This window comes from Chanodichthys erythropterus, chromosome 13, assembly GCF_024489055.1.
Source record: "Chanodichthys erythropterus isolate Z2021 chromosome 13, ASM2448905v1, whole genome shotgun sequence".
NCBI lineage: Eukaryota > Metazoa > Chordata > Actinopteri > Cypriniformes > Xenocyprididae > Chanodichthys > Chanodichthys erythropterus.
Genome location: NC_090233.1, coordinates 30642691 through 30660301, shown reverse-complemented (window position 1 = coordinate 30660301; position 17611 = coordinate 30642691). Strand labels below are relative to the sequence as shown.

Below are 17611 nucleotides of genomic sequence, written 5' to 3'. Positions count from 1 at the left end.
TTGGCGCACAAAGTATTCTCGTCGATTTATAATCAACCACTGAACTCGCATGCACTATTTTAAATGTTTTTACTACCTTTCTGGGCACTGAAAGTCTAAATTAACTTGCTGGCAATAGAGGCCTCACTGAGCCATCACAAATTAAGATATTTTTGTGTTTTGTGCTTAATTTGTGTTCCGAAGAAGAACGAAGGGTGTAGAACTTTTTTTTTTTTAATTAATGACATGATTTTAATTTTTGGGTGAACTAACCCTCTAATGTGGCAACAACCTGATGAAATCTAAAAGTTCTGAATATGACCACTAGGAGGCAGTGCAGGACCACAACAAATCTTGTACAGCTTTGAACACTGTTGAAATTGACTTGGCATGTGTCTATGAGGTTCAATAGGATGTCTTAAACATTATAATAATAAAATGAATTGATTTTTTTTTTAATGTATGATTTTCATAGGCTTTTGTTTCTCTTCCACACAATTTTGGATTTCGATTTAACCAAATAGGCTACATTATTTGCACAAGACAGCTTTGCTTACAGTTCATTGACTGGTTTCTGAATGATTCTAAATATTTGACTTCTTTCCCTGTTCTGGCCACGACACTTAACGTTATATTGTGTAAAATGTTAAGTATTTATCTTCCACGTGACGCGTTCTACGTTCTACCTGCGCACAGTTACATAAGAACGTCCGGCTGAATGTGAGAAAACGTCAATGCCGATGATGCTCCTCACTGAACGGCGCTGCCTGCCATTCGAGCGCATCCGATCTGCTCAACGTCACCTTTCAAAACTGCGACTTTAAGGATGAGGGGGGCGGTGCCGGGCGGACCCCGTCTGCTGATAGGCTACTTCCGCTTTCAGTCAAGCCCCATTCATAAATAAGTCATGTCTAGGAGGAACCGATGTAACAAGTATTGATAAATTTCGCTCGCGACGCGCCTGTTACAACATTCCTAACTATACGCCGAGCGGCGATAGTCTCCGTCGAATTATATTCCTTCCCGCGGCTGACAGCGACAGCGAAGATTGTCGATGCGCGGAGCAAATGAGATTGACTTCCGACTGGTGACCCCTTTCTCAAACTGTAATGACATGAGCGCTCCAGCAGGAAGCTCAAATCATTTTGTGTTTAGAAACATTGTAGCGCGTCCGCCAAGACTTCTGTCTGCCCGACTGTGGGGAGTAATGGAGCGTTTTTGAACCAGCCTTTATTGTAGATACTGTAGCTCTTGATTCGATGTTTTAAATGTGTGTCGTATCCGTCCATTTGGACGCATCAAAAGTAAGCAAATCGCTGTTCTGAAACCAAATGGAAAGCTGAACCATGGCAGCAAAAGAGGACCTATATGCCAAAGTCGCTCCACGGATGCAGCGGCAGAACCGGCCAGGAACTGTCAAACATGGAAACAGTCTGGATGTACTGCTGTCAATGGGCTTCCCAAAAACCAGGGCGTAAGTACCAGAGTTTCGTCTCTCCCAGATCTCGAGCATCACGCAGCTGCAATCACAGCTGTAGACGTTAAGAACGCAAACACATGTGATAAGAGCACACAAAACCCCTTTAGAAATACAGAAACATGGCAGATATTTAAAACATGTAGTGCAAGTTGCATTTGTAATGGCGTCGGTCTGGTTTTGTTATTGATTAATATGACGAAGTGGGAAATAGGCTCGAGAGCCAAAGGGTTATAAAGTTGTTTTCCTGTTGCCACATTAAGCAGTTTTCTTCTAAACTCGTCATACATGATCGAGGCTGCATCTGTCCAGATAGGACATGTTCCTGAGCGCTTCCTCATGAGGTCAGATCACTGCCGTCCATCGTACTGGCGTTGTGTCAGCGCATTCATAACTGCCCTGCTGCCTGTTTTTATATATATATATATATATATATATATATATATATATATATATATATATATATTAGCTCTATTCCTTGAACATGTATGTAAGGAATGTATGTAAGTAGCCTACTTGAACATATATGTAAGGAATCTAAAGTGTCCGATCCCATTCCTCGGTCCCTGTCTCAAAAGAAAACCGTTATAATAATTGTTATAATCAGAAATAAGTGTATTACAGTTCTTGTTTGCACAGACTTTTAATTACTTTTCACAGAGCTGTTATTAAATAAAATACATGCACTTTAATAATTGGTACTAACTCACTGTTAACTATATACAATTTCTAAACAAACAAAACTTTGCATATTTATGGTAACACTTTTTTAATAACGTCCCAATAATTCATTTACTAAAATTAACTAACAATGAGCAATTCATTTGTTACTTATTCATCTTTGTTAATGTTAGTTCATGGTAGCTCAGGTGGTCCACTAAATGTGGCAGACACAACTTTTGATAATAATATTAATAAAGGATAAAATTAACATTAAGAATAATAAATGCTTTAGAATTATTTTTCATTGTTAGTTCATGTTAACTAATTTAGGTAACTAATGTTAGCAAATAGATCCTTATTGTGTTTTATAAACTACCAGTTGTTACAAGAAAACCTTTTTTTTTTTGCTGATTATAAGTTAAAAGTTTTTACATAAAGAAAACAATGGAGCTGAAGAGAAATACCATTAAATGTTGATGATTTACACTCACTTAAAATGAAGACTAAACATATCAGTTTTTTTTTACAAAAAGACAGCTATGTGTACATGGGGCGGGTTGCCCGTTCAAATGTGCCGCCATAAAATCACATGACCAGCCTTGTCTTGCAATTGATAGAGTTACCACTACTAATGATAAAAATAAAAATTACACTTACTTTTATAATACTTTTAAATTACATAAGTTTAATGAGCCACCTAAATGTAAACACTTACCGAATGAACCTTTAAACAGTTTGAGTCAAATTAATTGAGTAACCACTATCAGTCAGTACATAATTTTTATTGGGTAAAGAGAACCAGTCATTTGTTTGGGAATTGGACCTTAATCGTTCTGCGTTGCAGAGCCGCTGAATAGTAATGCAGGAAACACTTTCAGAGACAGGTGTTTCGGTATGCTTTTGGCATAAGAACGCACACAAGTCATTTGGTTCCAGTCATTTTTTAAAGTGAGATCAATCAATACAATTCAGATCTTTAGAAAAAGTGACATCATACCATATGTGGCACCATACCACTTTTTGATGCAGCAAGTTTCTTGATTTAGACGAAGTTGCCAGAGCTGAACAACTGTCCTTTCCATCACTGTTCTACACTGAGGAGCACGGTTGGAGTAAGGTATCTTCAACCAACCATGAAGTCTGCATTAGGTTGCTGTCAGTGAGGAGCTAGATACTCATTTGTCAAAATTACAGTTCATCTCTGCTTCTTTTAGCTGCACATTCTCTCTCCTATCACTCACTCCTGTCTTTACTTTTGGCTTGGGTTTGATCCTGCTGTTTCCATAATCTGTTTGAAATCCTCCTTGCCTCTGTGTGTTATTACGGTTCGTGTTGAGATTGGGATTGTACAGGGCAGGCCAAATGATTCCATTCATGTTAATCCAGGGAGAGCGAACGAAGGTGAATAGGGCAAGATGTCTTTATTGAATGTGTGGTGGATGAATTTGATAAAGTCATGGTTTTGATGCTGTGTGGATACGCTGATCCTGTTCATGAATGTATGCGGTCAGTGGATTAAGCTGGTCATCGTCCTTGATTCCTCGACATGAGAATTCTAAACATTTGGCCAAATATTTGTCATTTGCTGACATCGGAAGCAGTGGTATGCTAGATTTCTAGCCTTCTATGGTTAGTCTGTCTGCTTCTGACAACATTTAAAAGTTTGCTTAAGTGTTAGTCATCAAGTAGTATGCATATGGGTGGTTGTCGTAACCTGGTTTTAATAACCCTAATGTGATTAGTGACATATATGGATTAATTGAAAGTGATCGGTCTTGTTTTTGTGTTGGTAAAAAAAATCACACCATACATGTTTGGATACATGGGAAGCAATTGACCATGTCCCTAAGTGGAGAAAGAGAAAGTAAATAAATTTAAACAATTTATTGCCAAAATAAAGTAAAACTGATGTTTTCATATACTTCAGTATATCAGTATAGGAGTGTAGGTGTAATAGTTACATGTTTGTATTTGATATTTTTTAAGTGTGGGTGTACTGACCTGTTCAATATATAGTATTACTTGAATCAAGCACTGCATTTATACTACTTCTCCATTACAAATGGATAATTCTAAGTTGTTTTTAATGTTGATAGAACTGTATAATTTTTCTTAGCCTAATTGTTGATTTTGCACAGTGTTTGTGATAAATTGCCTTATCCTCTTGGGGCATACAGAGTCATTTGGTGCGACATTCAAATTAATGATCCGGTTTTTGACAGTAAGATTTGTTGCGATTTTAATGTGATTAGGATTAGGATGCAAAATTCAAAATACTGAGAAAATACTAAAGAAAAAAGTCCTTAGCAATGCATATCCACTCACAAAAATACATTTTTGATATATTTACAGTAGAATATTTACAAAATATCTTGGAACATGATCTTTACTTTACTTAATATCCTAATGATTTTTGGCATAAAAGAAAAATCGATAATTATGACCCATACAATGTATTGTTGGCTATTGCTACAAATATACCAGTGCGACTTATCACTGGTTTTGTGGTCCAGGGTCACAAATTAGGTTATAATATAAAAATGAATTTTATTTAACTTGTAAATAATATTCATGACTTTTCAAACTTAATTGTCAACCCACATGTAATTGTAACCCACATTCTCAAGAAATACCAGTTACTATTAATAGTAACACTTTACGGTAAGGTCTGTTCAACCCGATCGCACGGCAATTCGTACGTATTTTACAAGTTGCCAAATTTGTATGAATTCGTATGAATGACCTACCCCTAACCCCGCCCCTAAACCTACCGGTCACTTGGGTTTAGACATCGTATGAATCGTAAAATACGTACGAATTGGTCGTGAGATAGCATTGGTCTATTTGTTAACATTGTTAACATTAACAAGGTCGTATTTGTTGACATTAGTTATTGTATTAACTGACATGAATTAACAATGAGCAATACATTTGTTACAGTATTTATTAATCTTAATGTTAGTTAAAAATCAAGCTGTTCATTGTTTGTTCATGTTAGTTCACAGTACACTAACTAATGTTAATAAATGCAACATTTGATATCCGTAAATGTTGAAATAAATATTAACTAAGATTAATAAATGAATTAGTAGTATTGTTCATTCTTAGTTCATGTTAACTATAAAGTAGTTAACTAATGTTAATGAAAACTTATTGTAAAGTGTTACTGTATTAACACTGTTAATCTACTTAAGCTAGTCATTGAATGGTTACTGGGTTTGTCTCTTAGGCCCAATATGGCCTAATATAACAGATTACGACAGTTTTAGCACTGAAGGGTCTTAAAAGGACATACTGAAAAGTCAGATATTTGACATTTGCATCAGACTTTCCCTGTTCTGATACGTAATAGCCTAAAGATGGCTACAAATGCCAGGAGTCCCCATCCATCTTACTGGACACAAGTAGCCCAGCTGGAATTGTCATTGAGATGGAAGGCTGGGAGACTGTTTTCAGTGGAGATAAGTGAAATGTTTCAATGAATAACTGATTGATTAGAAGATTTTTGTAGAAAAGTTTTTTTCAGTGATTGTTAGATTCTATTTGTTAAGTTTGTTTAATCTAAATGAGATTAGTTTTACCTTTCAGTCATGTTTGATCTGAGATTTAGACATCATTTTGTATTTTACATAATATGAATCTGTCATACTATAAGTATGATTTGTGTTCTGGTGTGTTCTTTTGAAGTGTACTACTTTACAGGCCTTTGGTTAAGCATTGTTTGACAAGCACTAGCTGTTCTGGGTAAGAGACTCTTAGTTACCAAGTTTCTGTGAAATGGAGTGATGTGTATTACACACCAATGTTTTAAACCGCAGCAACAAAATAAGATATCTCACATGCCTCTCACGCTTTTTATAGCACTAGTTAGAGAAGTTACTTATAGAAGTGAAGATATAGAGGTAAATGGTTTGACCTTTGCTCAAAAAAAGACATTACATTTCCATACTTGGTATAAATGTTAAATTAAGCTTCTAACATTTCATCTTAATATAAAATGTGTATACACACACACAAAACAGAAGCATATAAAATAATTTAAAGGTGCCGTAGAACATCTTTTCAAAAGATGTAATATCTAAGGTGTAATATCTAAGTCTAAGGTGTCCCCTGAATGTGTCTGTGTAGTTTCAGCTCAAAGTACCCCATAGATTTTTTTTAATTAATTTTTTAACTGCCTATTTTGGGGAATCATTAATTATGCACCGATTCAGGCTGCGCGGCCCCTTTAAATCTCTCGCTCCCTGCTCTCCCGAGCTCTCGACTATAAGTGCAGTTATACAGTGCATAAACAAAGTTCACACAGCTAATATAACCCTCAAATGGATCTTTACCAGATGTTCGTCATTCATGCTGCATACATGCATCGATTCCTGTATAATATTTATTTGGATGTTTACATTGATTCTGAATGAGTTTGAGGCTATATACTCTGTGGCTAACGGGCTAATGCTACACTGTTGGAGAGATTTATAAAGAATGAAGTTGTGTTTATGAATTATACAGACTGCAAGTGTTTAAAAATGAAAGTAGCGACGGCTCTTGTCTCCGTGAATACAGTAATAAACGATGGTAACTTTAACCACATTTAACAGTACATTAGCAACATGCTAACGAAACATTTAGAAAGACAATTTACAAATATCACTAAAAATATCATGTTATCATAGATCATGTCAGTTATTATTGCTCCATCTGCCATTTTTCGCTATTGTTCTTGCTTGCTTACCTAGTCTGATGATTCAGCTGTGCACAGATCCAGACGTTACTGGCTACCCTTGTGTAATGCCTTGAACATGAGCTGGGACATGCAAATATTGGGGGCGTACACCCCAACTGTTACGTAACAGTCAGTGTTATGTTGAGATTCGCCTGTTTTCTGGAGGTTTTTTAAACAAATGAGAATGGAGTTTGAGACTCACTGTATGTCATTTCCATGTACTGAACTCTTGTTATTCAACTATGCCAAGATAAATTCAATTTTTGATTCTAGGGTACCTTTAATACCTCTGTTAAATGTAATCTTTAGTAAATATCAAAATAAATATCCATTTTATAATACTGTGGTGCCAAAATTCACTTGTAGCATTTTACATTTTTTATTTATTTTTATTTTTTTATTTATATTTTTAGATTATTGGCCATAACCATAAAATAATTATCAGCGTATGTATTGGTTAGAATCTTAATATGTGTGTATCCCTGTTAAATACTACTTATTTTTTTATGTCATAACATTTCTTTTTTTAATTTGTACCATTTTCTTTTTGTATTCAAAAAATCACAAACATTTCGACCCCACTGTTTTTTGTTTTTTTTGCCCCTTAAACCCAATTTAAATTATGTGAAGTCAGAAACACTTCTTCTTCTTCTTTTTTTTCTCTTCATTTTGTGTAAAGGCATCCAGATTTGTATCTCGCCTAGTGGTAGAAACCACTTTAGTGTCTGTTGACTCAACTCTGAGTGTTGTAACCAGATGTGTAAGGGTTTTGAAACGTTGCTCTTTTTTGGAGGTTTCCATGCGAGCCTGTGGAGGACAAACTTATCAGCCGGCTGTCAGTGTGTGTGTGTGTGTGTGTGTTAAGGTCAGTTTGAGTGTGAAGCTTTCATACATTGGGTGGAAACACTGATGTTTCTGTGTCCCAGCTTCTTAGGGACTCTTTCCAGTTTCGCCTGATGATGCAGGAGTTGCACAAATTTTCCGCTAGAGAAAGGCAGGAGGAGAATAGAGAGGGAGTATGCAATTAGTTTTAAAAGGAGAGTGTGAGTATGTTTTAAGGTGGAAACATTCAGTTCAAAGAACACAGCATTGCGACAAAATTCAAAGCTACATTGTGTTTGAAAAAGTAAATTTTGTGTGTCAGTCAAGGCCTTCATAAAGCAGATGGTGGTATTAAATATTGGCAATACTGAAGATAAAGAAAATCGTTAAAGGGATAGTTGACCCAAAAATGAAAATTCAGTGATGTCTTTGTTTACTCACCTTTATGTCATTTCAAACCCGTATGAATCTGTTGATATTCTGGTGAAGAATCTGACCAAAATTGCAACCAAATCTTGAGTCTTGGAGTAGAACTCAAGAACCGAATGAGTCCAATTCTTGAATCATTCAGATGATTTGCAGAATTATGCTTTACATTTCCAGTCTCCGGTGTTTCTAGTCAAATTACTGCATTTTCTGAGCTGATGATGTAATGGTAAACCTATGAAAATGGTTTTAAAAAGAACATGGCTCCATAGTGCATTCTTTACAGTGTCACAATGACCATCTTTTGCCAGTGCCTCGCCCGTCATTGCGTAGATGACATGAAGCTGTCCAAAGTTAAACACATTAAAAACTGATGGTCTCTCATATTCTTCGTACAGCTCCTGATCAGGGTGAAGTTTGTCCTCAAAATGATAAGAGCACATATATACCTTTTATGCGGAGTATTAATACTGCAAGCCATTCTCATTTTCTCATAGACTGGAACAGGACCGCATACAAACGGAAGTTAGAATCTATCATTGTGGCGCACATCGTTTGCGCAGGAAAAGGTGGATACATTTAATGAGGTTTATTTGGATTGTTTGTGTGTGTGAAAGATGTACTAATTTGCTTTGTAAGGATGAAAGCCAAACTGTTTATGTGTTCTGGGTTCAGCCATGTGTTAGTGTGCACGTATTTGTGCATGAGTCATATTTTCTGATTCATCACCTGTAGGGTGTGTAGATTTGTGCCTGTTCTCATTTTTGCATTGCGTTGCGTTGATTCCCGTTACCTGGTATGGAGCTCCTAATGAATATGACTTTACAGCCACTCAAAAAAGTTGTCTATTCTTCATTATACTATAGTACTTGATAATATTTGGCCATTCTCGGATATTCAGTAATATTCTATGACTCTTAATGACAACAAAGCCTCTGCTTTGTGTGTGGAGTCATCACATGACGAACTTCTCTCAGAGGAAGTATGGGAAGTAGGAAGGCCATGACAGTGCAGTATCTAGAGAATTGAGCTCAACAAAAACCAGTCAACCCTTACTGTCTCACAGAATGATTGCAAACAATTGGATATCTAATAAAAAGTAAAAGTTTTACAATGTAATGTTTAGCTTGTTTCAGCTTTTAAAAAAAATACAATGAAGTCTGTTGAGCACTGATGCAAAGTATTCATGTCTGCAAAATCTGAATGAAGATGTTTGTAATTGCACAAAGTTTTTAAATGAAAGTTATATTTGTGCTCGACCACAGAACGGAACAATCACTTTGAGAGGTGAGATTAAATATAGAGCAAATGGAAACTTTTTCCTCAAGTCATTATGCTTATCTTGCATTTACATTTAATGATTTACACTATCAAAAGCAACTTACAAATGAGGAACACAGCTAAACTAGAACACATGCATATATGAATATATGCACTACTTTTGAAAAGTTTTTTTTTTTTTTTTAAAGAAATTGATACTATTCATAATCAAAAATGCATTAAATTGATGAAAAGTGATCGTAAAGACTTTTAAGTGTTACAAAAAACCACAAAAAATAATATCAAATGATTTCTCAAACATTGATTTCAAATACTGTAATAATAAATGTTTCTTGAACACCACATCAGCATATTAGAATGATTTCTGAAGAGTCATGTGACACTGAAGACTGGAGTTATGATGCTGAAAATTCACACATATATAATATAATATAATATAATATAATATAATATAATATAATATAATATAATATAATATAATATAATATAATATAATATAAATAATATTTCATATTAAGATTCTAATCAATACATAATAAGTCTCCTAAACTATTAAAAGAGCAAACACTGAGAAATATTTTTTTTTCCTGGTGAAATTGTCTTCTACTGTGTGTTTTTTCCTCAGTCTCTCACCTTTGGTTATTTTTACCTGAGAGTGCAAACACTTCCCTGAGCACAGATTTTTTTAGAAAGTGTTTCAGGGTTACCATGGTTTGTTATTGATGATTTAGTTAAATAGACTAACTTTTAACTGCAAGTTGCGCTTTTAAAGTTACATTTAAAATGATTTAATTTTAAATTTAAAGGAAGTTATATATGTTTTTGAAATTAAAATTTCATGTTTATGAACAGTACTCCTACGCTTGCAGACTCCTTGTAAACTCACAGTGCAAAGTTTGTCCGCTAAGAGGAAGTGCCCCATTTCAGGAAGTGGTTTGTGACCTTTAGAGAGTGCCGTGGCTGCTGGGACATAAAGGAACCCATATGTGCTGAGACACAGAGACGTGGGGGTGGAAAGACACATGCACGCTCAAAACTTCAGATATAGTGCGGTACATTGACATATGTGCATAATCTGAAATAACATAGCAAGAGTTCACAGAAACCGAATCAAAAGAGCAAGTGGCACATGCAGATACGTATATGAGCCTCCTTTGTACTCGCAGTAAATATGAGCCCAACCGTACACTGAACTGTTTGTGAAGTCAGGTGAGCGTACAGAAAGAGAACAAACAGACACAAAAGCATCTCTGTGTTCCTTTTGATATTCCGTCCTCACATTTATTCTGCAATTAAAATTGATTTCCATAATGTGACATTAAATAGGCCTTTACATTTATGCTAACTGTAGTTTCCATAAAAATACCATAATTGCTATAGATATTATGGTAACACAGTGAGCAATGCATTTGTTACAGTTTTTATTAGCCTTTGTTAATAAAAGAAAATTGTTAGTTCATCATGTTATCAGATCCATTAACAGATAAAACTTTTAATTTTAATAGTGTATTAGTAAATGTAGAATTTTACATGAACTGAGATTAATAAAGGCTTTAGATATGTTTTTCATAGTTTGTGTTACTAGTATTATTGTTATTGAAAAATTAATTTTGGATGGCCCAAATTCAGAATATTTTTTGACTCCATTTTAACTGACCAATATTTTTGTAGTAACTAGTATTTTGTTGGAAACTATGGGAGCTTATGGAATGTGTTAGTTGACTGGTGTCGTCTAATGGCGTGATAAGGCATTTGTGTAGAAATTAATTAGCGAAAGGGTTTAAATTTTTACCGTTCTCTGATGTTTCTTTTCTCATCTACCCTGTCTCCTCTAGCTATGAATAAACTAATGATAAATAAATCATAGAGCCGAAATGAATAAATCATAATGAATAATCTAAAATGTTTGGGACATAATGTACTGTAGCTTCTAAAGTCTTCATTTTTTTTCTCTGTACCATATCATAGAGCTGTTTTCAGCTAAATGTCACACTTACAGATGACAATCTGGCTTTACATTCAAAATTGAAAGTTTCCGCTGAGCCTTACAGTCATCATCCTAAATACACTAATGCCTTAGTGTATCTATAGTGTATTTATATGAATAGTGTAATCAAATAATGCAAGATGTTATCTTTTCTCAGAATCTTTATCTATTTTTGTTCCTTTTTTATGACAGTGGCTAATACTGAATTAATGCAGTTATGTTTTAAAAACTTTGGCAGAAACCAGAGTTACCATAACTACATTTAACATTTTGTTGCTGTATGTAATTTTGTAAATTTTGCACAGTAAATAAATATCGGTGTGTGTTGTAACTCTAGCCAACTAGCTAACCATAACTACACTGTAAAAATAACTTATTTATGGTATAAAACAACATCTGTGGTTTCAAGAGATTCACTGTAAACAATATGGTGACAACGTTTCAGGTGTTACGGGACAGCATATTACAAATATAACCGTATATTTCATTAAGTGATATAATGTTATTATCTACTTGAAATGCCAAAATCTGCTTTTTACCCTAAAATTTACTGATAACCATCATTATAGTACAGACGGTGAAACAGAAAGCCACATAATGAATCAGTTCATCACAAGTGGTATGTCCATAAAATATGCTCAAAAATTTACAAAGATGGTGCACAGGGTCAAACACGCAAAGACAAAACACCATCACTGTAACAGACAACACTAAAATAATGCATTAAACATTAATAAAATAAACATGTAACTCCAAAATACCATGCCTTTCTGAAATAAGAAGAAACAAAACTATTTAAATGACATACAATCGTATGTGATGTATCATGCTGCTTCTGCATGGGAATATCCGTTTACTTTTTTCCCTGTAATTATATAGTTTTTATTTGCAAAAACCATACATTTGACAGTATTCAACAGTAAAATTGCATATAATGCAATGTTAAACTATTTACAGTTTTTCAGCATATATGGTAAGGTAACTTACAGTTAACCAATTATAACGTTTTCACTGTAGCATTTTTAGTTTTTTTTCTGTAAAAGATACAACATTTTTATAGTATAATGCATGTTTTTTTGGTACTGGACCCCTTACAAAAAAAGTACCATGTAATTTCTATGGTAGAGTCAGTGATGGTATCAAATGGGAATACCATGGTACTTTGATATACTTTATGGTGTCGTACCACAGTATTTGCATGGTACGTCATAGAATATGTTCATTGTGTTGCTACACCTCCTTCACACTTTTTTTTTTTTTTTTAGCATAGTTAGCATTACATCTCTTCTGGTAAAACCCTTGTCCTGATTATATTTGAACCAAACTGAACACTGAATCTGAGAACATGAGACAGAAACACTACAGAATCAAGCTCAAAGTTTCCGGATGATGAGCTGTAATGGAAGAAGCGGCAGTATGATTCTGATTATGCCTTTGGAATCTTGACCTTCATACGTCTCTTTCTGTCTATTGTGACATTTCTAAATGGCAGAAATTGTTGTTAATTTTTCAGTCACAATGAATCATGTTTTAGTCATGCATACTCATGTTCAAACCCATGGTCACACCTAAACACCGCAGACGCACTCTTTATCTCAAAGAGTCTCTAGCTCAACTACAGTTTTATAGGCTTAAATGAATTTTACTTGCTTGCTTGTACAGCAATTCACAGATATAAGAAGCTATTTTCAGTTCTTTCTCTTTAATATTGCTTGTGTTACATGAATAAGTTCCATTTTTCTTTATGAATCTTCTGATTCTTCCTCTCTTTAATGCCCTGTTGGTCCTACCCGTCTCCATCTACATAAACAGTGTCGCCATCTGTCCGGACTCATGCACCCTAACCAAGCGAGAACACACTCACAAAAGCTGCGAGTGTCTTCCCTGTAGTTTTAACATAATAAGCTGTTAACTATGCGGGTAGAGAACACGAGATGAGCGTGAAAAGATCTTCACGGCCAGCCAGCCCTGTTACTTACAGAGGGAGAAGGGCTTATTGTCAGAGGATAACAATTGCGCATGAGGATATGTGCACGGAGGGAGAAAGCAGAACAATCAGAGACATCACACGCTGCATTTGTTATTCTTTCCTCTCATTTTCTCTGTGTGGGATGGAGGAGCAATAAAAGAATGGAAGAGAAAGAGAGATGGTGTGATGGTAAGATCCAAAATTAACACCCTTCAAGCGCCAAATAGGTTTTGGCAAGCTAAATGGGGCTGCTCACCAGTTGGCCGGTAACTTATTAGAACTGCAATATAATCGGACCCTCACTGATGTATGTGATGTGTGCACGTTTGACCTCAGTGGGAAATTTACAATTGAGAAAGATTTTGTTCTCTAAACCTTACTTACAAAATCCCAACATTACTTAAAATCAAATAAAGTCCGTTTTTTAGTATGATGAACTTGAGAAACAAGTTTAACAGCATGAACCTGCCATTTCAAATTTGGTGGCAAGGATCCAACTAACAGGCTGAGCAGTTCTGAGCATGCTCAGTTTGATCACTAATGTTGCGCTTGACATAGGCGCCGATTTATGTTTCTGCCGGTGGGTGCCCAGTTTCAGTTTCATCCAATCGATTTTTTTTTATATTGGTTAAAATCAGTGGAGAATATCTCGTATTTTTCCGTGGGTGCTCGACCATTTCCATGGGTGCTCCAGCCCCCGAGCACCCATGGGATCGGCGCCTATGGCGCTTGAATAATTTGTGTTTTTGGCCAAAGGACGGCACTTATGATGACATAAATGTTTGTTGTTCAGAATTAATTGATGTTTTATCTCTACATTGCATTTTTGATTATATTTTATTGTAAAAGTTGTTTCAAGTCAGTAGTGTTCTCTTCTATGAAGTTTTCACCATTTCAATGAGTAGGCCTATATACTTTGAAACACAAGTTAGACAAACTAAGAAAGTTATTTATCACTATTATGTAATATTATTACTCCGCTTAACTTAAAATACAAGCTTTTTGAACTTGCATCCACAAGTAAAAAAAAAACTAGCTTTGTTTATAGAACTTATTATATTGTGTTTGCTGAAAGCAAGTTGATACCATTTTTTTCATCCTTAATCGGAACATACTCAAACAAATCCTAAAGCTGGTTGCCTCAATTGTTTGAGTTTTCTCAACTTCTGATTTTATTTACAGTGTATGGTTTACATGTGGATGGTTCCTCAACAAAAAACATGCTCAACAATTTTGTTTTGTGTAGTACAAATTTGAGACAAAAGTGTTCTGGAACTAAATCGGGCTTTAATGTCTAAAGAAATCCCCTCATTATTAATATCATCGAGTCTTCCTGTGCTAATTTGCACCGAGGACACCGTTTTAGGACACCCTTTTATATCTCTATATGTGTGTTTGTGTGTGTGGGTGGGCGTTGCGCTGTGTTGTGCTGAATGGGAATACATGCTAACTTACTCCTCTGTAAACAGGAAGTGACTATTTCCCCATAGAGTTTGGAGATTGGGCCAAAGCAGAGAGAATGATGGCGAAAATATGCACTGACTTAGACCCAATTCTCTATGCATATGTTACACATTTGTACTCCACCTCTCAAGAAAATGTTACAAGGGCTGATTAATAACAGGCAGGAAAAAAAAAAAAAAACTAGATAAGAGTGTATCTTTTTTTTTTTTTTTTGTACATGAATAGTCATATTCAGCCAAACCCACACACAAAAGCACACCCAGACAAATGTACTCCCTGGACCAGCCTTTTCATCCCTCTCAAATGCTGCACAGGAAATACAGGTTATAAATAAATCATTGAGTTCCTGCCTGGAGCACTGACCAGAGGGGAAGGGAGGAGGAGATGGCCTGTAACACAATACAGACACACACGTATATAGAGGCTGATGGATAATCAAACGAGTAAAGTGTGTGTGTGCCTTTCTATGTGTGATCCCGAATGCACAATGATTTTCAGTTCTTATTTTGTATGTGCATTAGGTAGAATAAATATCGGTGCTGTTTAGCATATGGTCTGTATAGGAGCTGGTATGTGTGTGGCCTCACTTTTGTTTCTTGTGAGTGGCTTTTCTTGTGTTTTTGTGGATGTACATACGTGATGAAAGTTTGCGCATGTGGGTGGAGTGTTAGATTGGGGTGTGATGAAGTCTTCAACGTGCAAGTGTCGAGTTTGTTCAAATGCTCCTTAATAACCTGTTTAAATCCTTTTGATTAATGCAGGTTTATATGTGACTACTAATATTCAACTTCAGGCCAACCTTGAGTGGTTTAGGAATATATTTACTCTACAAAGCTTCTATTATTGTTCTTCTTTTACATATTAACTTCATAACAAACCGGATGGTTGAAGTTTGCTGAAGATGCTTTTGCTGTTGGTTGGGGATTTTGCTGCTACAGCAGTCAGCACCTTGTATATTGACACCAACATTTATACAGATATATTTTGTACAACAGGCTTTTTGTGATTAACTGTAAAACATTTTTTTCCCCGCTTTGGATTTGTTTTAAGGAACAATCTTTGTTTTTTATTTTCATTCATGACAGAATAGCTCACTGCAAATGAAAAAATGGTGTATGCAAGACTGCACAGGCATCTGAACTTGATCATGCATGTATGAAAGTCTGCATCTCACCATGTTTCGATGTCATGAACCTTGGTGAGTGTGTCGTGTCCGGAGTTGGTTTGTGTGTGTGTGGATTGTGCACATTTTGAACATGGTTTGGCTCTACATAAAGTACATGCTTGCTTCATACGTGTTTAGCTTGTGAGTGTATAAATGCATACATCTTTGCATGTTTATGTGTTTGTAGACATATGGCTGTGCATCATGGGCTTCCCCATCCCAGCATGCATTGTGGCTTTGGGCCCTGAGGGTTAGTTGGCATGATGACCATATTCTCTGGGAAGCCAACCAAATATAGAGCAATTGAGTGCTGTGGATATGCTGTGAACTGGATTACCACACACAAAAAGTAATCTTCAAATTCAACTGAGGCAAATCAATACATAAAATAAACAAAACAAATATGTGTATGTATGTATGCGTGAGTGTACATACATGTTTAAATGTGACAGTAAGGGCATGTTTATTGTTACAAAAGTTTTCTATTTCAAATAAATGATGTTCTTTTCAACAAAGAAAGCTTTCATCAAAATTTGTAATGTTTCTCAAGCACTAAATCAGCATATTAGAATGATTTCTGAAGGATCATGTGACAGTGACTGAAGACTGGAGTAATGATGCTGAAAATTCATCATAGGAATGAATTACATTTTAAAATATATTAAAATGGAAAAGTAATTTTAAATTGTAAACTTTTTTTAGTTTTACTGTTTTCATACTTTGTTGCAGATAGTTGAGGATCTGCATTAGAAATCACTTTGTTGCATCTGCAATGAATATAAATGTTTGTTGTTAGTTTGCTTATAATGCTCTGATACATTGTCAGATATGCATTGTGGAGCGCTGATCACCAGAGGCTTCCTGTACTTTGAACAATCTGCATAATCTGCATAATTTCCCTCATCTCTGACGCGTGACTCTGTTCTTGTGTCTTGTCATGGTTTTTCTCGCGAGGCGTAAGGGAAGCACGTCTATACACTTGTAGTGAAATATTCGCATTGTTTCATTAATCCGTCACTGAACTTTTTTGTGATCCTGAGATAGCGGAAATTAAATGGATATGGTAGGATGAGATTAAATGTATCCTAGAGTACTCGTATGTCCATGGATTGATCATTGTTTAGCAGCAGACCATCCCTTTATGTTGTCTTTATGTAGTCATTTTGGTGTCTTTTTGTCTGCTTTCTTCAAACCTCAAGCAGCATTTTCGGTTTTACTGTGAGGTTTCAAACGGATCCACGGTGCACAACACTCCATTTCCCCTGAGAGTTAGTCAGAGTGTGTGATTTTTAGAGCTTTTATAAAAAGACCCTAATTAGATTTAGAAGATAATTTAATCAGCTCAGGAAAAAAGCCTTTGAGATGTCAGCTGACACATGAGGAAATGACATAGTGAGTTTAGCGTGACCTTAGATTGGATTATATGTCGTTTTACAGTATAGATGTGAGCTCAGGAAATAATATCAACCTACACATGAGAAGATTATGTGCAATTATCTCTACCAAGTAATGTACTTCCACTATCTGTGAACATGTGTGTGCATGTATTAGAGATGGCCTTGCACAAATAAGTGGGTCTGTGACCCTAAATTATTGTACCATAGGTGTCAGATTGCTTTTAATTACACCTTTTAGTTCGGTATGATAAAAAGCAAGAA

General features: G+C 35.5%; 1 protein-coding gene across 1 annotated transcript in view; it reads left to right on the top strand.

Annotated features, from left to right (window-relative positions):
* The first annotated feature begins 886 nt into the window (after positions 1-886).
* Positions 887-17611, top strand: part of ubash3ba (ubiquitin associated and SH3 domain containing Ba) — a 31423-nt gene continuing 14698 nt past the window's right edge. Inside the window, exon 1 of the mRNA XM_067406597.1 lies at positions 887-1453. Coding sequence (XP_067262698.1) covers positions 1326-1453 — 128 coding nt within the window. The 5' untranslated portion in view covers positions 887-1325. The remainder of the gene's footprint in view (positions 1454-17611) is intronic.